We start from the raw sequence: 24,943 nt of genomic DNA on the forward strand, positions 1-24,943 counted from the left end.
ATAGAATTAAATAATTTAGTAATAATAATCATAATTATAATCATAATACGAGGCGGAATCATGAAGGTGACGTTGGGTCGGGGTATTTTTTTTTTTTGGCTCTTGGGAGCTCTTTTGGTGGATTTTCGATTTCCATGATCGCACTTTGGTATAATAAATACCCTTTTCTTTTATATAAATACTACGTGGCTGCGTACGAGACCCGCTCACTTAATTGAACAGTTGGGGGGGAGTTTAAGCTGTTTCTGTCGTTTTCTATAAACCCGCTTAGATTAACTGCTTCGGTTCTTGCTCTCTTCCGTTGGCCCTAGATCATTCATTGCTGTTCTTCTAGATCTTACCATCGGCCATATGAGTTCATGAGTTGAAGGCGTGCATTTCACACGCTCTCTCTCTCTGTTATCCCTGAGTTATATATATATATATATAGAGAGAGAGAGAGAGAGAGGCAATGTATACCGCATGTGCAAAGTACATGTTTGCACAACGTCAAGCATGATCTATCTCTACTTGATGAGGATGTAATTGTTTTGGGAATTCACGGCTGAGCGGGTAATTCTTCGCCAGCGCAGAAACGGAGGATATCCATCCACTTGCCCACCGAGCCAACTTGCGGGATCGGCTCAGTAAGCCCCTTCCCCTCATAATACCCATGCTGCATCGAGAAAGTGATTCGAGGATTTGCCAATGCGCGGATCGTTGAGCTATTTGCCGTTGTCCAAGCATTTGACGGACGCATAACAATTCCCGCTGCCTCGTGTGCTTGAGAAGATTTCGCACATCTGTCATTTTTATTTTCTTTCGAAGTTCTGTGGGAAGGAGGTTTGACCGGAATGTGAATGGCGGAGCTGTACTAATGGTGCCCACCCATTGTATGTTGGTTTTGTCGTTAGTGAAGACTCCGATTGCTTTTCAAGATTTGCAGAAGAATATCTGCTTCCCCCCCCCGTTGAGTCAGGGACATGGAGGGTGCTACTTGCGCATTCATCGTCTATTTCAATGCGTCGCGAATATAGGTGTTTAAGCTATGTACGCTGATATATGTATGTTCCGGTGGCAAGTCCATGGGATACTTGTGCATTTGTATAATTCGGACGATGTCCCTCTTCAACGGGATTTGAATAGGTAGCTCGAGGTTTTCTAGGGAAACAGACCAACTAGGACTGGTCAGCCAGGTCGAATTTGAACTTTCAGCAGGAGCCACCGTGGCCTGCGGCGATGAAGGGGTAGTTTCATGGTCCTTTTGGTTTTGGTTTTGTTGTTTCTTTCCATTTTTTCAAGCCAACAATTTTTTGCATGGGAGATCTTGTGTGGGCGGTGATAGCGCCTGTTGCCTCCTGTTGATTGTAGCCAGTGTGTTAATGTTGTTGCCAACAGGCGGATATCATGTTCTGATGATGCGAACTTGCTCTACCGACTTTGGGATTATGTGGGTGAAGTCATGGTAAATAGTTTAAAATGAAGGCTTTCATTTCTCATTGACCCAATCTCACATCTTGGTTTGTCTCATCCCATGCGTTGTTCCTAGGAAGCCATCACCGCCACTGTAGGACTACCACTATTATCCCTTTCCCCATACCACCTCCTGTCCATGCCAGCCTTGGCCCTATCCTCTTCATTAAACGGCCCCTTAAGTGCACCCTTGAAATGTTTCTTCACATTCTCTCTAAACACTTGCACCGCATCCGCCCCTTCTTGCTCACAAATCCAAGTCAACCACCTATGCCCGGTCGTAACATGCGTGATTTCATCGTTATGGATAATCTCTAACGTCGCCACGCTCTCCATGTCACCCGCATTACGGAATTTCTGGATCGTCATAGGATTGACGTCCAAGCCCCTGGCTTCGTGCACGAGCGCGATAATGCTGATGCGGGCGCGGATATCATGCGCGGTTTCCGTGGCAGAGAGCCAGAGGCCGTGATGAACGGGGAGAGCGCCGAAGCGTGAGCCTAGTTGCTCCAAGCGCGTGCGCAGGAGCGAGAAGTGTTTTGCCTCATCTGCGGCGACTTTAAGGAAGTCGTGGAAGAAAGTGCGGGGAAGTTCCCGTTTTGATTCCGTGTTTGTTCGGAACGTGGAGAATCGTACGCATATGTCGATGGCGAGATCGATTGCCCAGAGCTCAATGTTGGCGAGGGCATGTAACATGGTGATTCGGCTTTTTAGGTTCCCGCCTCTGCCAGGCTTGGGGGCTTCCCAGGGGTTGACCTCTGATAAGCTCTCTGGGCGGGGAGGTTGGTCTGGGGGAGTCACGGTTCCCCGCCCCAGGGCCATCGAGGTGGGAGAGGTCTCTTTCTGAGCGAAAAGAGAGAAAAAATGTGTTGTTAGTTCGATTTTGTGTTCAGGGTTGGCTGTATTCAGGATGTGGACAGCCCAATCACAAAATGTAGCGTGTTCGTCTAGATAACGAGGGATGCTGTAGGCATCCAGCCCCTCCCCCTCCCCCTCCTCTTCTTCCATATCCTCAGAGGTCGTATGAGAAATAACATCATTGGTACTTGTAGACACCGGCGACGCTGGTTGCTTCTTCTTTCGTTTCACGCGCTTTTCACGATTTTTTAACATGACCTTCTCGCTGACAGGTTCCACCTTGCTCAGCACCACATCACCTACCCCGCCATCCTTTACGTTATATTGCAAATAAACAACCTGATCTTTTATATCAATGGGAAACGTGCAGGTTTTAATCCCAACACTGGACTCTCCAGTCTCCACGTTGAAGTCGTATGCATGCCAGGGGCAAGAGACCACATAGGCGGAATCTTCAATATCGACATGGGATTCTTCCATGGGTCCCCCAGCATGAGGGCACTCTGCTTCCATGGCATAGTATGACCACCCATCTTGTGTTTCGTTGGTCCTGGGCACGGATGTGGATGAAGGCTCAATCGATGGCAAACGGAAAAGGACTAGTCGTTTTCCGTCAGAAAGATGGATGACATATCGAGCCTGTGCAAAGTCTAAAAGAGAGCCTAGTCTAATAGACATTCTTGTATGCAGGGCAATGGACATTCCAACTGTTAGTGTTCATTATTGGTAGGAATGTCGCAAAGGCAGTAAGTAGCAGTCATGAAGTGGCGGAAAAATTTAGTCTGCAAGACGGTTGAGTGACTAATCAGAACATAAATGCATATATATCTGGATATATAAGGGAATGTATTTTCACCATTTTCTCCGGAATATTTTGGGGTATTTTACTAGACGCCCAATGAAGATAAATAGCAAAGTACAGGTAAAATTGGGGAGGGAAAAGAACGCCACAGAGAGTATTTATTAAAGGCGAATGTATCTATAGTACAAATAACGATGTAAACCAAGGCCTCCGATTCCAGTCCATTTCGTCCCCAGCTCTAATTGCCTTTACCCAACTATCCCTAAGAAACCGTTGTTTTGAGGGCACAGCTTAATACCAAATATTAAACGGGGGTTATCATTGAACCGTGGCACACCAAGTTGTTAATGGTGCTATCTGTGAACCGGAGCAGCTTGAGGAACTTCACCATAACCGCCCATATCTTCAAATGGCGCGACGAAACCTCCATTGGCATTGGCCCCAAACGGCACTGCCTCACGCCCCGCTCTCGGTTGGAAAAGCGGCTCATTGGGATTCGCCAGGTAACCGACATGAATTTGCCCATAATAAGCAGCAGCAATAGTAGCCAAATCCACAGGATCAAAATACGGATTGTTCTGCGGTAGCGGGACCTGCGGGGGAACTACATCGTCTGGGTCCTCCATCAAGATGTGCCTGAAGTTATTGAACCAGGGACACGCGCACGTCTTCCACCTAGCAGCGCATACGATGCAGAACTCAGCTCCACAGCGGCAGGTCATGTGGTTGCAGCCTTCGGTCAATTCGACCATGGCCGAGCAGCTGTAGCAACGCTGCCAGCCGTTTTCCCTGGCTGTCTCGACGAAGCGTTTCATCTCATCGTCCTTTGGGCACTCGCCATCGATATGCCATTTTCCATTGCACAGCCCGCATACTTTGGTATGGCAGCTCACACATATGCCGAATCTGCGGCCGCCTGTGGCGCCGCCGCCGGTGTCGATATGGATGTTGCTGGGCTTGATCCACTCTCCGCAACCTTTGGAAGGACAGTATAATCGGTTTTTGGTGGTGTATTCCTTGTATTTTTTGTTCCACTTGATCTTGAATTCTATGTCAAATAGGTTGTCGACGTGCTTAAGGGGAATGTGATCCGTTGTGCAGCATTTTGGGGGCATGTGTTGCGGGTCAGTTACAGACAATGTAAACAAACGCTTAAGGCAGTCTTCACACATGCTGTGGGAACAGGAAAGCTGGGCGGCTTTGCTCACGGGGATGTCGTCGAAACACGTTAAGCATGTAACTCTATACTCGAATGGTCAAATTGGGGAAGAGAAGCGTTCATGGTAAAAAGAGAGAGTCTCACAGTTGGGTAAATGAGCAGGCACAGTACTTACGTCTTTTCCGGCACCGATGTGGGAGACGTAATTTTTTTGAATCCCCCACCCTTTCTCCCTTGCTTTGCAGGGGACACTTGTTTTCCAGACTTGGTTTTTGAGGCTGATGACCTGATAGCCGTTTTTGCAAGGTTCCAATCCGACTGCTCACCGAGTCGAAGAGGGAGGGATATTGGGGAAGGACTGGGTTTCATCCACGATTCCGCTACGGCGCGTTGTGTAGCGCTTCGTTTGAGGGGATCCCTGCGAACCGATTCCTTTATCTTTCCTCTAGAAGACACCGTTGGACGGGCTGTGCTAATAATGCTTGAGTTTACTGGCATTGACATTGACACGGTCGATGAGAGATCTCTGCGAGAATGAGTCTTTTTGGGAGTTGCGGAATCTTTCTGGGACCTGTGGTTCTCTCGGGAGACATTTTCGGACTTCTCCTCCGTAGAATGGGTTCGATGAGACTTGCGTCGATGGCGCCTATATTCGTCTCCTTCCTTAGGGTGACTAGACAGTCGTCGACGTTGGCAGTGATTGTGTTCCGAATCTAAAACCGATGCAGTACGCGCTGGGTTTCTCGAGCTGGTCGTTCGTCCTTCAGTTCCGCTAGTAGTAAAGAAAAATAGACTTCGAATGCGAGGAGCCATGCTCGAATAGGTCGCGAATTTGTGAGAGTTATGAAGGTGGAATGGTTCTCTCTTCTCGTTCGCGTCCTTAACCTTCATTGCTGCTGGTAGATGCCAGGAGAGCAGTGAAAGGTTTATGCTTGTTTTGCCCCTCCCCCATGGAGAAGTTGGTCCTCAGTGTCTAGAGGCTCCTCGGGAAGTAGCTTTTCCAGAGAGTCCGAAGCAAGGGAGCAGCAAAGAAAAGGTCAAAGAGAAGTCGAACTCTTGTGTTTTCAACATCCCTCATCTCCCCCCCTTCATTTTGCCGACCCGCGCCGGGCCTCCAATCCAGAGTTTCGCTGTAAGTCAAATGGTATGGGATACTAGAACTGGAAAGGAGGAAACTCCAATTGGGCAATGGAGACGCCCCTCCTCACACCACCACAGCAAAGCACCCATGTCACCAGTCCGCCAGCCAGCGAGGGTCGCATGAACTGTTCGTTTGCGAGATGTGGACAAACCGGGTCGCAGGAACAAGTTGGGGAAGAGGGACCGATGGTTGGACCATGATGATGCTGATGGTGCTGGTGATGGTGCTGGTGATGACTCCATACCCACGAAACATGCCCGAATCGCAACCCAACCGCTCCTTTCGCCCTTGGCGATGGCGTTGAGATACTAGGTCATTTTACTCTCTAGTTAGAGCTGCTGCATGTTCTTCTCTTTTTCTTTTCTTCTCTTTTCTTTTCTTTTTTTCTTTCTTATTCTTTTCCTTATTGAAAAAGAATAAGATACAAGAAACGCAGGGCGAAACTGAGTGGTGAAGCAAGCGGGTAGCTTTGCATGCCACGCCTTCGGGCTCATGGCGAGCCAACAGCAGCTGGCCAGCTGGCAGATGATGAGGCATGCCGAGCTGAGTCCTGGTCGATTCAATCATCGTTCTCGTCATTTCGCTGTCAGGGTATCAATATGGGATCAGGCAGGAAAGTTAGTGGCTATCTGATCTCATCAATTAATTAAATAGACGGAACTCCGGAATCGAAACGGGGCTGTTGGCTAGTAGCTGTTGGCTGCTTTTTTTAAATTACTATCTTCGAAGGATTCAGTTTCTCTGCTATTTTTTTTTTATAGGGGTTGCAGATTGGACTTAGCGAAAAAGACATTTTGCTGCTGGTTTGGGCAAGAATGATGTGACGTTGCTTGATTGTGGTGGGACAAATCCAAATCCATCCGCGATTCATACAGCGCTGATAGCCCGTTTTGACTGGCTGCAAATGTATTCCGATATAGATTGGCTCCATGGTATACAGTAGGTATTTCAAAAAGACAGAATACTAGTACTTATTCTATGATAGTTACCTTTTTCCAGCCTTCTTTAGAACCAGTTCCTATCGTCTAAAAACTCACCCTCCTCGTCTATCTATATCCTGGAACAAAAACTTGTATCTATCTGAATGCTCCAGCAAGCCACTACCTAAGTGATTAGCTAGTTCTCGTTTTCCCCCGCCTTGTCTTTTTCTCTTTTTGATATTGTCGAAATCACAAACAATGGCACATGAAGAGCGTATTCCCCATAGTAGAAATGAACAGGATTGGAGATGGGCCATAATCATAAACCACAACCACACTGTTCCTTCTACTCAGCTGCATGACGGCTTGCCGGGCGTGTTCGGAGCGCATCTCAGCTGAATTCTACGTTCCCGTAAAGGCAAAAAAAAAAAAAAAAGACAAAAGAAGAAACAAAAGAGAGACGCCCTCAATGCGAATAATCAAAGGTCCCCTGAATGTGGCTCCAAAACTCCTCGATGATCTCTTTCTGGCCCTCCCCATTCGGCGACGGCCGGACGACAAGATACTTCCTCCCATCAACCTGGCCCTCCCACCCGCCCGGGTTCCCATCGACAACCAGCCCCCCAGCCTCCGTCACGATCACCCAACCTGCACACACGTCCCACGCCCAACAGCCGCCCTCCCAGTATAGATCAAGAGCCCCCGTCGCAACCGCGCACATGTTCAGCGCCGCAGACCCCGTGCACCGCATGGAATGCACCATCGCCCCGCCCTCCTCCTCCGTCTTCCCCAGTCTCTCGTAGGTACGCAGCTTCGTCTCCCAATTGCGCCCGACGCGATCAGAGCCCCACTCGACCGCGATCAGCGCATTGCGGAGGCCACGCAGCGGCTCGGTGGCGGCGCCCTTCAGCGGCAGCTGGGTGGTGCGGTTGAAGAACGCGCCCTTGCCGCGGATGGCGGAGTAGAGGGCGGCGGTGGACGGGTTGAAGACGACGCCGACGACGGGCTGCCTGTTGACGGTGAGGCCGAGCGAGATGCAGAAGTTGGGGAAGCCGTGGACGAAGTTTACGGTGCCGTCGATTGGGTCGACGATGAAGGTTGGTGCATCCGTGAGGACGGAGGAGAGGTGGTAGGTTTCTTCGCCCATGAATCTGGAGTTGGAGCAATGTAATTCTGGGTCAGCGGTGGTCTGGAGGGGAGTTAGATTTGAATGATGGACGGGTAGAGGTAGATCAATAGATTACTCGAATGTGGGATATCTGGATCTGAGTTCCTTGGAGACCATCGCTTCGACGGCGCGGTCATATTCCGTTACGAGATCCGAGCCTGTATCGCAAAAAATTGCAGTGTTAATAATATATACCCATATGTAGACATACAAATATGCATCATCAGGCGATATGTAATGTACTGGACAGGTACAGGTGCATTGCGAAGCAAATGGCGGGCGTTGGAAGTTTGCGGAGCAGCCCTACTATTCTTTTTGGAGTCGACGCCATTGACCAATGGCTTCGCACCGGTGATCACAGCCCCCGCCCGGGTGGCCAGATCAATGAGGAAGTCATGGATTTCCTGGAGATCGGGCGCTGAGGCATGGGCTGCGCTTGTTGCCATTGTCGTCGTTGGCGAGCTTTTTCCGAATCCTATCTTGGCGGGGTTGAGCGGAGAATTCTAGTATTTAAAGATTGAAGTGTAGCTAGTTCAGGGCGAATGAGGTGAAAAGCGGCGCACGAGGGGTGATTGGAGCTCTGAAATGCGCAATTGATATACGAAACCGTGGGAATGGATGAAGATGACTAGAATGAGTGAATATATATATATTTATATATATATATGTACTCGTAGTGGTAGATCTGTCGGATCAACGTTTAAGTATTGTATCAGCTTGAAATTCCTTAATCTCACTTGTATGTCCATCCTCTTTTTTTATAATACTGCAATCTTTTCATGTAGTTATCAGAATCATCTTATCTTAGCTAACTACTCAATTGATAGCCAGTAATTGTGTGGCAATATTCGGAAACCATCCAATTCCGACATGATACTATAGCTGTGGAAGTACACAAATACGCAAAAACCCAGGGAAAATACACCGGGTCCCTCTCTACGTTAGGGTGAATGAAAGGATTTGCCGTAATTTTTACTTTATCAATGTCTTCCTGACAATTGAGAAATCTCTCTGGCAAAGGACATCCCCACAGGCAGGTAGTTAGCCGGAGCGGAGTTTCCCAATGCCCTCCTCGATCATGGTCAACAAAATCTCTCAACGCCGCTGCAAAACGATGATAACCTTGATATAATGGCCAAGAGGAAGAAAAGGAATTTACCCTTGCATTGCTTTTTCATGCATTATGCAGAACATCCCTTGAGAACCCGCGGCGGAGAGTATAAATCCATAACCGCCCGAGTCCCCAGGTCCCAATCAGCGCTGCATTGTTTGCCGCATGCACTGAGAGCCTGGTGCCATTTGCGCAAAATCGCTGGATCGCAGCGGGGTGTGTCAACTTGTAATAATCATACATACATGCACAAGAAGCAATGTTGATTCCTAAGGTGTGTCTTTATAGTGCGGGACGACCAGGGCTAACGGTGTTCCATCCCTCGCTGAGCTTTGCTGCGGTTTGCGTCGTATCGTCCTAGAGGGGATTTCATTTCTTGGGTGTATCTTTGGTTGGCTGTATTCGCTTCGTCAACGGCTTCAATTCTGTTGAACAGAAATTGTTATTAACTAACTATAAACAACCTGATTGTGATTATTCAAAGACGGAGTGGATTGTGGAGTCTGAGGATGCCGAGGTGTGAGGACACCCAGCACCCAGAATTGAGATCGCTGCGGAAAATAATCGAATGAGGGCCACTCCGTATACAAAGAGGAATAAACACTGTCCTATCTATCTATATCAGAGGCAGGCGGCGGGGCAGAGGACTGGGTGAGGGCCGACTGACTAAGCCCAAAAAATATTCTTTGCGTCATTTTCCATACATTTTTCATACATTCCTAGTAGATATCAACTTGGAATGTAAATCAGTCAGGAAAGACTACTATTTTCATATTTTTCTATTTGCTATAGAGAAATACCCCTTGAATACCGTCGCCGCTCCAATTTGTATTCCGACAGCTCTGTAATTTGCAAAATTGGTTAGACTTTCGGTGTAACATCGCGCATCTATAGCGGGCAACGGACGGTATGCCCTCTGAATTGGCGGAGGTATGCAATGTTTCCCCCGCTGCCAGCTATCCAGAACGGAGGGAACGTGCTTCAGCTAACCTGAGACTCCTCGCTACGTATCCACATACAGCTCGTAGAGTTCCTTCACCATGGAAACTCCCAGATACGGCAAATAGGTCTGTTGCCCACTCTTATACCTGCATATCGTGTCTTCTGGCAATGTGTCTTTGCTGGTTTCCCGGCATGAAATTTGTCCTTCGTTTCGATTTGCCGTTTCCTTTCTGCTTCTCCTGCTTGTTGTTGATTAGTTAGTTGACAGCACGCAGCATGTGAAAATCTTCTTGGATTCTCGGTATCTCAGCCTTCACTGTTCAAGGTTCATCAGCTTCTACCAGTGAGGGATCTTAAACTACTTGTTCGGGACTACACTGTAAGTGTCTTTCGACATACGCAAATATATATATCCCAATAATTCCTTTGAATGGTTTCGTTCAACTTTAATGAATAAATGAATTAACGCCCCAGAACAACCTACAGCCAATCTCCAAAAATGCATTGACGATATTGATAAACCTCTCCGGCAACGACGAGGTTCTCAAAGAGCTAGCTGAAGATGATGCTTTTCTGGAAACCCTCTTGAGTAAAGTCACGGTAATTATTTCAAATTCTCCGCCACTCCCAACCGGGACGTCAGTTCAAATGCGAAAACACATATCTAATCACAGAGCACAACAGAACAAGAAAGAACCCCACGTCAACGAAATCACCATGCTCCTCGCCAATCTCGCTAAATCCGATAGCTTCAAGCGCATCATAAACCTAACCCGCAGCGTGCCCAAGGATGTCTCTGGCTCCCCGAATGCCCTCGACCAATTAATGGACTGCTTCATAAAGGGGCAGGATGGCGGCATCAACAAGGCCGCTGACTCCAACTACGACTATCTAGCCTACGTCTTCGCCGACCTCTCCAAATACGACGAAGGTAGAGCCTACTTCCTCACTCGACAGGAATACGACTCCGTCATCCCCATCACCAAACTCACCGTCTTCACCGAGCACCGCAGCCACATCCGTCGAAAGGGCGTGGCGTCGACGCTGAAGAACATCGCGTTCGAGGTGCAGGCGCACCCGCAGCTGCTCGCGGAGTCCGGGGTGAACATCCTCCCGTACCTCCTGTTGCCAGTCGCGGGACCCGAAGAATTCACGGATGAAGAGAGCGCGGCCATGCTGCCGGATCTGCAGCTTCTACCGCCGGACAAGGAGCGGGATTCAGATAAGGATATCATCGCGACACATTTGGAGACGTTGCTGCTGCTGACGACGACGAGGGAGGGCAGGGAGCTGATGAGGGCAGTTAATGTGTATCCGATCATACGGGAATGTCATTTGCATGTTGACGATGAGGGGACGCGGGAGGGGTGTGACCGGTTGGTGCAGGTGCTGATGAGGGATGAGGAAGGGGAAGCCAATGGGGGGGAAGATGCAGCGTTGGCGAAGGCTAAGGCGGAGTTTGAGAAAGGGGTTGCTGACGAGGATGAGCAAATTGTGGAGGTGTTTTGATTCAGGGATTTTTGGTATAAACCGGGATATTTCAAGAATCCGAGTTGTTTATAGAAGGTTGTGCAAGTGCATTCAGCCTTTGTTCTCTCGTAGAAGTCGAGGACATGGCTATTGGAGCTCAGTTGCAGCGCATATGCTAGTAGTATACATGTAATCCCACATGTACGCAGTATGCTCGGAATTATCAACCCTACAATTATGAAACTCCCGGATAGATCATATATCATTTAACGCGCGGATAACTTAAATGCCGCCAGCGGCGTCAATCCTCTAGGAGCTAGTTTGCTAGTTAGGCTTCTATGCAAGTCATCATCACGCAACCTCGGCTGAACCTGCCTTCTCTTTCCTGTGTAACTTTGGTGAATCTCTTAATTGCTTCAACCATCAAAATTACCCTTCCCAACTACAAACAATTAACAGCTCAGGGCCCCGGTGTGGTATCACTCATAACCTCCTAAATAATCAATATCCCGCTGGAAGCTCTTCATCTCTCACCATCCCCTTATTCCGCTATAATCCCCTGCGATTTCATCAATGACAACAACAACAACGCGGGAGCAATAGCGCCAGTCCCCGCCATGGAGGATTCAACCAGGTTGTCATGGTACGTCGAGATGGCAGTTCCCTTCCCATCGGCCATAAAAATTTGCACGCTTAACATTCCTCTCATCTCCACAGGATTATCCGCCCATCCACCACCGCCCACGCACTGCCACCTCCATCACCACGCCAACTTCCTCCGAAGCTGAAATTCGTCCCTGCATCGCAGAGCTCCTGCGCACTGGCTATCATCCCTCAGAACTAATCCTGCGCGTCGAACGTGTCATTGAAGTTTTGTTTACTCCAGGCCCTGGCCATGCCACTGGCACCACCACAACTACCGCCGCCGTTGACGTTGCTGCGGCCGCATCCGCAAGACCGAATCGCAGGTCATATCGCGTATTCCTCAGCGATGGGGAGTTGGTTATCCAGGCGCTGTTGGCCAAGGCTCTTCATCGCTTTGCGTTGGCAGGAGAGGTAGGTGTGGGTTCTGTGATGAGGTTGGAGCGGTTTGAGCTTAGGAAGGGGGAGCGAATTGGTGGTGGCGATGGTGCCGAGGGCGCCGGGCAGGTGGTGTTTCTCGCTGTTGAGGGTTTTCGGTGTCTGAGTAAGAGGGGTGTTGGGGAGAGGGCAACAAGGGTGCTGGAGAGGGGTGATGTCGAGGTGCGGGTGGGTGAGCAGAAGAGGAAAAAGGGTGATCAGGGTAATGAGGACGATGGTGGTGGTGGCACTGGGCGTGGGGCGAAAGCGCCTAGGATTAGCGATGCGGACGGTGCAGCGGATATTAGTCGTGATGGGGAAGATGGCTTCTTGGTGGAAATTTCCGATTGTTTATCTGGAAACTTGAATGGTATATTCGATTCTGGAGGTCAGATGTTCGAAGACTATGCGGATTCTGGAAATATACAGGATGCTACGAAAGATGCCAAAGGGCGCCCCGGAGTTCTGCCAGGTTCCTCAACCTCAATGCAGGAGCAGGAGAGATCCGTCCGTTTAGAGGAGCTTTCAACTGCAAACATTAGCCCCTCAAATTCGCCGCTACACCCAGAGCCACCCGAAACCATCAAACAAGAACCCTCCTCCTCCTCCTCGCACACAGTCACTCAAAATCTCAATACACAAAATAAAAATAACACATCCACACCGTTAGGAACCGCGACGCATCGCCGGTTCAAGCTCCCCGGCATCCTAGAGCCGGTATCTCGTCCCCTAAACCTCCACACTCTCTCCCAACTCCTCCACCCAGCCAAGCCGCTACCAAAACGCAACTACCTTTGCGATGTACTTGCGGTGATATCCTGGATATCGCCAGACATCGTCAAGCGCCCACAGATGCCGCCGAAGCGCGATTTGCGCATCATGGATCCGACGATAACCAACCACAAGAACAACCTCAACCACGCGCTGCAGCAGCGATTGGGTGTATCTGTTAGCGTATTTGTTGATGCGGCGGCTTTTAGCCCGCCGGTGGGGACGGTGGGCCTTTTCCGCTGTTTAAAGACGCACGAGTGGGAAGGGGTGAGCTTGAATGCGTATGAGAAGGATTGTAAGGGGCGAGAATGGTTTGTGTGTGAGCCGGGCAGGTTGAGGAGGATGTTGGCAGTGGTGAGGAAGGGGGAGGGCTTTTTTGATGTTGAGGAGATGGAAGAGTGGTGGAGGACCCGGTGTCAGGAGGAAAAAAAGAAGGAAGAGGAGGAGGAAGAGCCGGGGAGGGGAAATGGGCGAGATGGGCGAGATTGGTGAGATTGGTGAGATTGGTGCTGTTGAAGAGGGCGGATTGATGATAACGAGGTAATGCAAGCTTTCATGATAATGAACTGATATGATACGATGTGAGGATGTGTTTATGGCTTATTACTAGGATGGAGTTTCATTCCTGAAAGGTACATACCAGTTTGGGCTGAGGCTGGGATTGGGTTACCAGCACGCAGGGTAAAGTACTGCTGGAAATAGATATAACTGCTATATGCATATATATATATAGTACATAGCACGGTTGCATGAGCCACTATTAGTTTCACATCATTCGCAGCCTTCTTCCTTCTCAATTCTCATGCAAATTCACCTCCCTATTGCCAGACCTCCCACGCTGAATTCGCCTTCTCTCGTATGATCGGACATCTATCCACGTTGCTGAGGTTGAGAATTGCCTTTTTGAGTTTAGTCGCCCATCACATGACCCGCTCTGATGTCAAACGCGACGGCCTCAAATCATTTATTTATTCATCGTCATATTCACACCAGAGATGGAATCGTTGGTGTCCAGCTTCTGCTGTCGATTCAAAGCTGTCCTCCTTAGTATATCGTTGTGAGGACTGTTAATATAATAGTGTTCTCGTGGCGCTACATTGCCCCAACCAAGTCAAGGATCACCTCCACTCGCAGCTCGCTACAACACATACGTTAACTCTCAGTCCTGAACGAACCACTCGTTTCCCAATGGGATTTACCAACAACTGTCCTCTTTGAATTCGCCTGCTCCCCCTTGCTTAAGGAGGCATTCTCAACATCGCCTCTTCAACGACGCAGAACTCGAAACAATGAGCTCAACACCACCCAATCGGCCTCCGGTGACACGACCCCCTCCTGGCCCAAGTGGTCCGCCTATGAAAATCCGCCGACTCAAGGTTGACCCGTTGGTTCGACCCAAGAAGAAGCGAATTCCGTTATCGCCAGGACCAGGACCAGGACATCCCGGAGCAGGTCCAGTTGCAAACGGGAGAGTAGGATCTCCACGACCGCGACCTCTGCAAACAGCGCCCAGATCGCAACCTTCAGCTACACAACTCAAACCTGCTATTCCTAGCGCAGACGACCTTACCGTAAATGGATTCAGCGGACCGTTACTTTCTAAGACCTACGTCGATTATCCGTTGGTAACCACCAAGCGCGCCTGGCGAGAGGGAATAAAACACCATGTTGCGAAGTTTGCCTCAAAGAAGAATATAGACCCGAGAGATGAGTCGCAGTTTACGCGACCAGTTCGGTTGCAGCGGCGCGATCCTCGAGCTTCGAATATTGGACCGGCGTCTGAAAAAGATGATCAGCCTTCGCGGAGACACGGTGAACTCAACGAGGCTGAGCGGGAGGAGTTGGAGGCGAAGAAAGCCGCAAGAGAGAAGGAACGGGCAGACAACCTGGCGCAGATTGCCCCGTCGGCTGCGGCTACACAGAAAAAGACGAACGCGCTGAAGCAACGGACCCAGCAGGTTTTCAAGTCTGAGATGAATCCGGAGGAAATTGTGAAAGCCAGGATTAAGTACGAGGAGGCATTGCCTTGGCATCTGGACGATTTCGATAATAAAGGTACTTGGGTTGGGAATTATGAAGCGGCGATGTCCGAAACGTATGCGATGTTCGTGCTTCAAAATGATGGAAAGATGCGCATGGTACCCCTCGACAAGTGGTACAAGTTCACAACCAAAACTCCCTTCAAGACTCTAAGCATTGAAGAAGCGGAGAAGTTCATGGCGAAGAAGATTCAGGATCCCCGATGGTTCATGGAGAAGGAACAGGATAGAGCCCAGAAGAAAGCTCTGGAGGCGTATGCGAAACAGAGTAGACTCTTCACCGGCAGGAAAGAAGGGCATACAAGAGTTAGCGAGGGGTTTGAAGGAGATGACTTGGATTTTGAGGAAGACAGATTCGCTGACGATGAAGAACATGTCGGCATCTTTGACGAGGATGAAGATGCCAAGACGGCTGAGAAGAGAATAAAAGAGGATCAACTCAAGGCGAACATCTTTGATCTGAAAGATGAACGCATGTACGATGAAGAAGAAAATCAGGAGAAGAAAGAAAAGGAGGCCCTTAGAAATTTTGGAAAACATGTTCGGAAAGCTCTGCAGCGGAGGGAGAAGAATTTCGATTATAGCAGTGGCTCAGATGCCAATCCATATTCTGACGAGGTATGTCCATTCATCTTCTCGACTGCGCATCTTGTTTGTGGAAAGCCAGCTAATTAACACCCTTCGCTATATAGAGCTCGGATGATTCCGAAACAGAGCAACTAAAGGAAGAAAAGCCCGAAGAGGAACGCGGAAAGAAAGAAAAGGGCAAAGAATCTGACAAGAACTCCGGTATATCAACAAAAGGGACGAATACTCCTTCGGGTCGTCTAAAACACACGGACCCGCTCGGCAAGAAGGCCGCATCCCGCGCTGCCCGAAAACGACCCGGCTCCCCAAATCTCTCCGAAGCCAGTGGCACAGATACCGCTCGTAAAAAGCCCAAGAATAAGCACACCGATGTCCAGGTCGAGTCGCGTCCTATGTCCCCAGGTCCCTCCGGCCAGCGCAAGCCAAACGTAGCAGCAGACCAGGCCAGCAAGAAACGTGGCCGAAACGGGCCCCCTGGATCTGGCAGCGATGGTGAACGAGGCGCAGGCTCTGGGGCCGAGATGAGCGATTCTGCCGCGGCAGGAACCAAGAAACTCAAGTTGAACCCGCCAGGTGTGTTGTCGAAGATGGGGACACCGCGGGGTTCGCGTCCAGGGAGTCCAAGAGCTAATTCGCCAGGTATATCATATTCTCAATCTTTCCCCCCTCTTTCGACGACCGTTGTCCCTTTTTCTTGTTCAATGCCTCATGTATATTTTACATCTCGAAACCTATTCGTACTATACTAACATAGTAAACGATCTCCCAGTCCCTCCAACGCGCACCTCCTCCCCCGGTTTAACTACACCTGTATCCACAAACCTCGCCTTCCCCACGGCGTTGGAAATCCACTCCGCCATCCCGGCCACGGGTATTGCCAGCGCCGAGCTGCTGAAGATTTTCCGCCCTCGCATTGGGGATTCGAAGGAGAATCATCGCAAGTTCATTGCGATTGTGAGAGATGTGAGCATTTATGGGAAGGAGGATAAGTTGTTGAGACCTGGCGTTTTGAAGGAGGGAACGGAGTGATTCTTGGTTTTTATGTGATTGTCGATTTGAAATACCTTGATACTTTATATTTTGCCCCCTCCCCCTTTAATGGGAGTGTGTGGTTTCAAACGCTTGGATTTCGAACACCGTGATGGCATATATGTATGGATATAGGTATTGGTTTGCGGGATCGTGGCAGCAACCAAGTAAGAGAGATAAGATAAATAAAATAATATAAAGCGGGAAAGAGGCGGAGAATAGGAAAATTGGGATGCGCACTGAGTTTGCGAGCTAAGTGCCGTTTTCGTGTCTTTTCTTTTTGTCAATCTGGGGTTTTTTTAGGCTAGAATTTCCTATAACTATAATGAATGACTGGCTAGTTTTGATGGACTTGCGCTGAGTGGATATTGAGCATTTTGATAACTGACATAGTTACCCTTTCCTCATCATTCCCGATAGATAGATACTCTTTCCTTCCGGGGCTTATGGATTGATTTCAGTTTTTCCATGGATAGCTATTGTGGCTCGACCTCCCATATCTTACTTGGACACGGTTGGGAAACTTACGAAGTTGAACACCAGCTTTCCTGAAATATTATTTTTTATCTCCGTATTAAATTGGGGTTAGTTATGGGTGGTATATCTACGTACATCTATCTATCTATCTACAATCATGAAGGGATCATGACAAATAAAAACGCATCGTGTAAGCGAGAACAGTCAAACTCAAAAAAACACATCAAATAAACATCGGGAAAAATATATTAAGTAGGATTAAAAGGAAACAAATAGAAACAGAACATCGGAGCACAACATTAAAACTTGAAAATGAAAACATCATCCATAAACGTAAAGATATCTAAAACATAGAGCATAAAACAACAACGCCTACATATTTTCTACTTCAGCTTCCTCCTTGCCTATATACCATCTATTCGTTCCCACTCGTGAAAAGTTTCTAAACTGTTTATTTCTCCCCGTCTTCATATTTCCCCCAGTTTGCAAGCACAGCCCCAATCCTCGGCGAATTTGTCAACTTATACACATCCTCAAAATACTCCTTAGTCAACTCGAACGGCTTCGCAGTGACGTTCGGAATATACTTCCCAATTAATTTGCTCGGGTCGATGGTGGTTTTGTTAATCTTTTTGAGCAGGAAGGATCGGAACGGCTTCACGCCGGAGCGTAGGAAAGTGCTGTGGAATGGGACGTCGATGCCTTTGAGTGGGATGGTAGCGAAGCCGCGTTCAAGGGTTATGGGTTGCGGTTTGGAGTTGGTGAGTTGGGAGCAGGAGGTGATGATTTCGACGAGGTGGGCGCGCAGATCATCGATGGACATTGTGGACATTAGGGTTGTTATGTCTATTTTTTGGGCTTTAAGGACGTTGAGGACGTTGGTGAGGGTGTCCAGGGCCCGGAGCTAAAGATTTGTTAGATGACCTTGGAACTAGCAAGGTAAAGAGTCTACGACCAACTGATGGTCAAAGCAAACAAGAGGAACTTACATCTCCCGCACAGACATACTGCAAATTCGCAATGTTGTAGTTGACAATCTCCAACAACCACCCTGTTTGCTCTGCAATATTCTCCACAACGTATTGCAACGCCTGCTCATTAAACGTCTTCGAGATCCGACTCGGGTTTACCGCGCACATAGAGTAATTAGACCGGCCCAGCTCGTCCCGCTCAACGGCCACTTGCATCGTCAGACCACGGTAGAATACCACAGACACGAGTGATTCGATCGGCATCACGTCAGCCAGTGCTGCAAGCGCGGAGTACTCGCCCAACGAGTGTCCAGCGAAACTGCTGTCGCGCTGCACGAGGCCCTTGGATCGCATGTCCTCGAAGCTGGCCTTTTCCATCAATGTCAGGGCTGGCTGGGTGAATTGTGTGGCCGAGAGAAGACCGGTGGGCGACCGGTAGGTGTACGAGATGCTATTTTCATCGATGTCCTTGAAGATCTTCTCGGACTTAATGGTCCCGTCGGCATTGACAGTCTCGAATGTCATGGCCATGTAATTCTGACGGATGATTTTGCCGCGGGGTCCACCGAAGTGAATAGTCAGTTCCTGCGGGTTGTTCTTGACAATGTTGATGATCGACAGGCCGTAATTCTCGATGAAGTGCTTATCAGCACGATCCCAGACTTCCTTGGCGACGGCGCTGGAATTATAAAGGTCCATACCCATTCCTTGTTCTTGCGAACCTTGGCCCGTAAACACATATGCGGATACCGGCTGCTCCACTTCAGCTTCGCCGAGCAGCACTTTTTCTTCCGTCGCCTGGTTGCTTGCTTCAACCTTGATGATTTTCCGGCCAGCTACCATGCCGATGTGCTGGAGGACGACAACAAGGTCATCGTTTGGCAACACCATCCCAACCAGCGAAGCGTGGAAACTGCGAACACGCCCGATGTTGTTCTCTGCAGCCCACGTCTCGACGAGACTCCGCACCGCGGCACTGGTATACATGCCATGTGTGATTGTGCCGGGCAGATTGGCGTAGCTGGAGAACACGCGGGAGACATGGATAGGGTTGTAATCGCCCGAGACGCGCGCATAGGTTTCATTTGACGCGGGCGCGCGGAGGGTAAGCGGCGTTTTTCCGCTGAGTGGGATCGGGTTCTCGAAGTTGACTGGTTGCTCGATAGCTGAGCCGTGGCGTTGGAGGTAGTCGATGACCGGGTTTCCGTGAGAGGTACCGGCTTCGTACTCTACGGAGGCAACTTGGATGACTTCCTTGGTGGGCAGTTCGATGAGCACTTGGCCGATTGTTTGCACGCTGCTAAAGATAGTTTGGTTTTTAAAACGGACAAGACTTTGTAGACGGAACGTGAGCATCTGGCCGAGGAGATCCACATCAGGTTCATCGAGGCGGAACCATTCCTTCGATTGTAGCACAGCGACATCCTTGGATGAAGCTAGATGGATCTGCATGGGGACCTCCTCCTTGCGCTGGAAGGTAGTCTCATAATCATTATAGGACCCACGATACAAAAACTGACTTGTAACCTCCATAATCGGCTTGCCCTCCCTCCTAATTGTCCCACAGACTTCAACCATCTTCCCGGAATCCTGGTTAATCACCGCATTAACTTGTGCCGTAGTTTCAAGTACATCGCCAACTTTCAGCGGCTCGGAGCCAGGAATCATCCTGAAACCATTGGACAGATGCACCAGCTTCAATAGATCGCCATCAATGACGCGGGGGAATATGGGCTTCGTGATGGCCTTCCATCCAACAACGATGGCGAAATCCATGGGTGCAAACACTTCTTTTCCAGGTCGATCAACGAACGCCTCACCAGTATTTCCGACAGCGTGCACGAAATCAGCAATCGCTTGGCTCGTAACAGTGGCCTTGCCGCCATCAAAGATTGCGGTTGCGGGAGTATCGAAGGGGACATTCCGTTCGCCAAACCAAATACGATAATAAAACTCCTTGATTCGGTCATTTCGATCATCCATGACTTCGCGAATGGGCGCGTATCCTGTTTCCGGATGATATGTGAAACGGAAGCAGAGCGGCACGACGCCACCCTCAGCAGTTCGTCCCTCAAACAAGGTCAGGGAGATTTCTCGCTCGCCGTTTGTTCGCACTTCGACTGTCTTGACGAGTTTTCCGGCGGGGGACGGCTCGCGGACACTGATAATGGTTTTGCGCGAGTCGTTGGGGTATTGGATCTCAACAAACATGCCTGGAGTTGGTGCAAGAATCCGCTTCACCGGGTTCGTCTGGAACTTCTGGCCCTGGATGAAAACCTCAGTGGTGAACATAGCATAACGCCATGAGTAGGTCCTGCCCGCAAGCAGATGCAACCAGCGGTCGAGATCAGGGAGGTTGGTGGATGTAGAAGGTGAGAGGCGATAAGAGACTTTGGTAACATCCTCGGAGACGGTTAGGCCGTCGATATCGCTCTCGCCGTCGGTTTCTAGCAGCAGCTGTCCGCCGAAGTACTCGATGACAGGGACGTTGGATTCATTCCCGCCGTAGACGTCATTCACAAGACCTTTGATATGGTCATTGTGAATGCCATCGAGGATATCTTTGACGGGCTCGTCGATTGTGTTGGAGTACTTAGCAGCCATAGGACCTTGGAGAATACACACGCGTCCCACATCTTGGCCCACAACGGCTTCGAGGTCCTCGGACTGCCAGAGGGAGTCCTTCTTGAACCAGAATTCAAAATTTTCATCTAGTGATGGGACAAACGGCACAGGCTTCTGACCACGGCGCTGGCAGAGAAGAAGGAAGTGCTGAACATCTTGTGCAGAGATCAACTGTGACGTCGCTTCTGGGTACGCGTTTAGAATCTTGTCGACGGACGGGTAAGGGGTATCGAGCTGCGAATAATTTTGTAGCAGTGATGGTTGTCCCTCGACGGAAGTAAACCGCTCCTCAATACGTCGGATGAAATCGCCCGTGAGTCGTTTCAAAGAGTCATCAATCCATCTCGATTCATGCTTCACATACATGAGGTCTACCATGCGATGCACGACCTCGGTATATGTCATATCTTCCAAATCCACAGTGTCGCCCTGCGAGTTGCGCCCAAACCAGACCTTCTGGAAATCAGCATTCAACTTCTTAATGATATAGTCGCGTTGCTTTTTTAACTCTGGCAGACGTTTAGCCTTATCCAGTGAGAAGATCTTCTGGTCCATCTCGTGCCAGAAACGGACACCACGCGTGGCCAGCTTGTGAATTGGCTCGCCCATCTCGGAACGAACGGTGATGACACCACCAGCAGGGCCGCTATATGTATCTTCCCAGCGACTATCGTCAACACCCTCAGCTTCAACAATGGCCTGTTTGGCGGCCTTGGAAGTATGTGCTTCCTTGGCGGTCATCATGCGACTACCAAAGAGGCATCCATCGAACGGCATTGGGGGGTATCCAAATTCCCTCGACCAGGATCCGGTCAAGTAAGGGTAGGTATCTTGAGACCCGCCGAATCCGCTACCAGCGACCAGCACGATATTGTCACATCTCCTAATGCGGCTGTACATCTGCAGAATTGGCTGATGGAAATCCTCGAACGAATGATGGCCGCCACCACGACCACCAGTCCACTGCATGATCACAGGGAAAGTGGGGTTTGCTTTAGCGATGTTGACCACCTGCTGGATAGCATCCATAGAGCCCGGCTTGAAACCGATATGCTTGATTCCGAGAGTTTGGATGTATTCGTTGGCGACTTCGATAGACGGCACACCTGCACCAATCGTCAGACCTTCAATCGGAACGCCGTCCGCACGCAGTTTGCCAATCAACGGGATTTGCCACCCCATAGCGCGCGGGTTGACGTAAATCAAGTTAACAGTTATACCGCGGCCAGGAGGGATGTTCTTCTCGATCTTGTTAAGAGCTTCCGTCATCGTTTTAGCATTGTAGTATCCACCACCAGCGAGTTCGATTTGGTACCCTGCATTCATAGTCGCAGCGACAAAGTCCCAGGGGACCGTTGTAGGAGTCATACCGGCAACCATGACGGGAGGGACTCCAAGCAGCCTGCTCATTTTCGTGTCGACAAATGTCTGGCCAACGGATGTTTTAACTAGCCGCGGGCCGTGCTCCTTAACCCAATCCACAGCATATTTGACAGCATGTTCCTCATCCCGGTCAAACAACTCCGGTTTGTAGCCAACTTCCGCGTTAGTGCCATCCATTGCTCCAGAAAGGATAACCCGAACACCAGTACCATCTTTGTTGCGATTAGTCAAGACGCCCAGCCCTGAAATTCCTCCAGGGCCGAAGTCTAGGACATGAGTTGCCTTGGGAAAGACAGTTGCATTCTCCCAGTTGACGGGGTCTCTCGTGATCATGCGAATCAAAGCCGGGACAATATCTTCGTCTCTGTCGCGCAAGTCTTCACCGGTATTGGTATCGTACACGGGGATACGCAGGGACTTGGATGGAATGGCCAGATCCTCTAAGTCTTCTGTGATTTGTTCGAAAGCAGAGGCGAGGTATTGGCTGTGGAACGGTGCGGTGATTGGGAGGAAGCGATTGACAAATCGAACCTTTCGCTGTGTATAAGGCACACGAGTCTGATCTAATCCGGTGGGAGCCTTAACCTTGCGCAATCGAAGATTGAGACCGTAAAGAGATATGGGAGGGCCGGTTACTACAAAGTTGCGAGCACTGTTTACCAGCGAGATGGCAATATGTCGATCTTGAGGCAAATGCTGGTTGGTGGCATCGATGTGCTCTTGGACAGCGGAGCGAGCAAGATCTCGAATTGACAGCATTGGTGTTGGAACCCCTTCGCCGTTCTCAACTGAATCTTGAAGGATAGAAGGGGCAAGGGAGGTTCGCGGGTATGCTTGCTGGCTTCGCATTCCGATCCAGAAGAGGATCGTCAAAGCGCTTTTGGAGGCTTTGTAAAATGTGTCCCACGTGGTAGCCGTAGAGATCAGAGCTGCAGTGACAATGCCCTGGGAATGGCCCGTGGTCCCGCTGAATCTCTCCAGGACTTCGCCAGGCTGTTTTCCCATAACCTTACACGTAGTCACATAATGTGCTAGCTGGACCAGACCGATCAGGGGAAGACTAACGGGCGCAGACACCAGGTAATCCGTGTCTGGCTGAGAGTCGCGGTCCTCAAGCCATCGTACAACATCCATCCCTTTGGAGTAGAGCTTGATGGCATCCGGGTCACGCGAGAGAGACTGCAGAAGCTCTGCAGAAGACGCAATGAAATCCTCCACAAAGGAAGGATATGTGGTGTAGATTTCCCGGAGCTCATCAAAATATTCCTCGATGTTTCCCTGGCCGCCAAAGACGCTGTACAGTTGTGCATTACCATCTGCTGCAGCACGCAGCAAGGCAGAATCGTGTGGTTTGGTGGGCCGATTTGCTGCCGCACGACCCGCATAATATGACTGTACGACGAGGAGTTTCTTTGAAGTGATTCCTGGAAGCGTAGAGGCGATGGCATGTACATCGTTGCCCCGCATAAACGCGCGCTCGAATTCGTTTAGGACAAGCTTCAATACCTCGACATAAGAGCCCTGTGCGTCATCCTCGCCTTCTTCTACTTGGCTAGCAACGTAGCCCAAATACCTAGCAACGAGCTCCTGCACAGATGAAGGCTCGTCATCCTGAGCCAGTTCATCGGTGGGGGCAGGTAAAGAAGCTGAAAAGGAATCCCTGAGTTGTTGCGCATGGAAATGTAGGGAGGTCGGGACTAGAAATGAGAACTCGAGGGAGCCGTGGGACAGGATGAGAGGGCGGAGAGATTGTGAGGATCGCGGGGTATTAATGCCCGTCTGGGGCCCTGTAGAGGTGCCGTACATGATGCTGGTAGAGAGGCAAACTGAGGAGGCCTGTTTGTCAATTGAGAGGGTTGTAGGAGATTGGAAAAGCAGGTAACTTGCCTGTGAGTTTTATGAACAGCTAATCTCAGTTTCAAGCAGGCAGGTTGAGGTGGCGATAGTCCCCAAGTTTCACAGCGGGAGGGTGTTGAAGAAACGACGCAAGGATGTTGGGAGGAAGGGAGACCACAGCAGCGGCATTCAGCTCATGAGTAGCCGTGAAGAGAAATGGGAGAAGGAGGAGCTGTGCAATAATGTTGAACACTCCACCGTTTGTCCGTGCCAGGGCAGCAACAGTAGTGGAAGAGAACGGGAAGCGGAGTACCCAGTTCTGAGGGGGAAAAAGCACAGAGACGAAGAAATTGAAGAATTGAAGACTTTGAAGATGTTGAGGCAAGATACTTGCTGGTTTTCTGCCCGCATTGGGAAAATTTGATGCCCGGTAATTAATACCAAGAATTACAGCTGAATAATAAGTCGTTGAACGCATATAGCACGCATTAGGCTTAGCGGGTAACTTTGGAACCCAAAAAAGCAAAATGGTTGGGCTTAGTCACGCAGTAGTCTGGCCCAGATTGCCGGGTTGACAATACGATACACTAGTGGCCGCAGGCTCTGAGCTCCCAACAGTGTGCATCAAAATGTTGGCAACTGTGGTGTTGGGGTCCTGGCAAGCGGATAGAGGAGGATGGCGTTTAATCCTGTTTTATCAGAGAGTAAAACGTGGGCGATTATATATTTATCCACCAATCTCAATTCTGTTGTTTAGCCATCTTCTGTCTCTTAACTCCTCCCTGATCGGTCGGCTTCAAGTAAGCTCCATCGCACACACCGTATTCGCCATACCGGAACAATACGCAGCTGCCGTGCCCTGGCCCGCTACAGACAAGCATTGGCTAGTGTCCCAACCAGGCACCGTACGGCGTATTGTAATTCGGATACCGTATCAATAATCTCAACTCCCCCAACAACGGACTCCGAACTCTCTCGGTGTCACTATTTTCGGTTTTTTTTTCTTGCTCTTCACTTCACCCTCCCCTCTCCCACTTTCCACCCACTGACGTTGACTGCTTGGAGGGATTCTTCTCCAGGCTCACTCATTGTTGGTTGAAGGACGTCTGTGGTCCGCATTACTCCATCATCCTTCTCTGCTC

At 49.7% G+C, this 24,943-nt stretch overlaps 9 protein-coding genes across 9 annotated transcripts; 3 read left to right on the forward strand and 6 right to left on the reverse strand.

Moving 5' to 3' along the window:
* Window positions 1–489: 489 nt before the first annotated feature.
* Window positions 490–789, reverse strand: HCBG_08354 (uncharacterized protein; the record flags this gene model as incomplete). The annotated part of the gene is made up of 1 exon (XM_045435403.1): window positions 490–789. The coding sequence occupies one exon, from the start codon at window positions 787–789 to the stop codon at window positions 490–492; it is 300 nt and encodes a 99-aa protein (XP_045283895.1).
* A 661-nt stretch (window positions 790–1,450) lies between these two features.
* On the reverse strand, window positions 1,451–2,988 carry HCBG_08355 (Rieske domain-containing protein; the record flags this gene model as incomplete). Its single annotated transcript, XM_045435404.1, has 1 exon — window positions 1,451–2,988. The coding sequence occupies one exon, from the start codon at window positions 2,986–2,988 to the stop codon at window positions 1,525–1,527; it is 1,464 nt and encodes a 487-aa protein (XP_045283896.1).
* Window positions 2,989–3,465: 477 nt separating this feature from the next.
* Window positions 3,466–5,162, reverse strand: HCBG_08356 (IBR finger domain-containing protein; the record flags this gene model as incomplete). The annotated part of the gene is made up of 2 exons (XM_045435405.1): window positions 3,466–4,354; window positions 4,447–5,162. The coding sequence occupies 2 exons, from the start codon at window positions 5,160–5,162 to the stop codon at window positions 3,466–3,468; spliced, it is 1,605 nt and encodes a 534-aa protein (XP_045283897.1).
* Window positions 5,163–6,262: 1,100 nt separating this feature from the next.
* HCBG_08357 (myo-inositol monophosphatase) lies at window positions 6,263–7,946 on the reverse strand (the record flags this gene model as incomplete). The annotated part of the gene is made up of 3 exons (XM_045435406.1): window positions 6,263–7,483; window positions 7,577–7,658; window positions 7,712–7,946. The coding sequence occupies 3 exons, from the start codon at window positions 7,944–7,946 to the stop codon at window positions 6,799–6,801; spliced, it is 1,002 nt and encodes a 333-aa protein (XP_045283898.1).
* A 735-nt stretch (window positions 7,947–8,681) lies between these two features.
* Window positions 8,682–9,950, reverse strand: HCBG_08358 (uncharacterized protein; the record flags this gene model as incomplete). Its single annotated transcript, XM_045435407.1, has 5 exons — window positions 8,682–8,812; window positions 8,921–9,036; window positions 9,412–9,453; window positions 9,631–9,792; window positions 9,916–9,950. 5 exons carry the CDS (start codon window positions 9,948–9,950, stop codon window positions 8,682–8,684), a joined length of 486 nt encoding a protein of 161 aa, XP_045283900.1.
* HCBG_08359 (HGH1 protein) lies at window positions 9,331–11,117 on the forward strand (the record flags this gene model as incomplete). The annotated part of the gene is made up of 5 exons (XM_045435408.1): window positions 9,331–9,541; window positions 9,633–9,678; window positions 9,829–9,932; window positions 10,040–10,153; window positions 10,238–11,117. One exon carries the CDS (start codon window positions 10,271–10,273, stop codon window positions 11,060–11,062), a length of 792 nt encoding a protein of 263 aa, XP_045283899.1.
* A 523-nt stretch (window positions 11,118–11,640) lies between these two features.
* Window positions 11,641–13,623, forward strand: HCBG_08360 (uncharacterized protein; the record flags this gene model as incomplete). The annotated part of the gene is made up of 2 exons (XM_045435409.1): window positions 11,641–11,682; window positions 11,741–13,623. 2 exons carry the CDS (start codon window positions 11,641–11,643, stop codon window positions 13,343–13,345), a joined length of 1,647 nt encoding a protein of 548 aa, XP_045283901.1.
* Window positions 13,624–13,869: 246 nt separating this feature from the next.
* On the forward strand, window positions 13,870–16,509 carry HCBG_08361 (transcription initiation factor IIF subunit alpha; the record flags this gene model as incomplete). The annotated part of the gene is made up of 3 exons (XM_045435410.1): window positions 13,870–15,510; window positions 15,585–16,119; window positions 16,250–16,509. The coding sequence occupies 3 exons, from the start codon at window positions 14,143–14,145 to the stop codon at window positions 16,507–16,509; spliced, it is 2,163 nt and encodes a 720-aa protein (XP_045283902.1).
* A 709-nt stretch (window positions 16,510–17,218) lies between these two features.
* On the reverse strand, window positions 17,219–23,771 carry HCBG_08362 (fatty acid synthase beta subunit dehydratase; the record flags this gene model as incomplete). The annotated part of the gene is made up of 2 exons (XM_045435411.1): window positions 17,219–17,890; window positions 17,976–23,771. The coding sequence occupies 2 exons, from the start codon at window positions 23,769–23,771 to the stop codon at window positions 17,438–17,440; spliced, it is 6,249 nt and encodes a 2,082-aa protein (XP_045283903.1).
* Between the last annotated feature and the right edge of the window lie 1,172 nt (window positions 23,772–24,943).

Source organism: Histoplasma capsulatum (genome assembly GCF_000150115.1).
Source record: "Histoplasma capsulatum G186AR genomic scaffold supercont2.15, whole genome shotgun sequence".
Lineage (NCBI taxonomy): Eukaryota > Fungi > Ascomycota > Eurotiomycetes > Onygenales > Ajellomycetaceae > Histoplasma > Histoplasma capsulatum.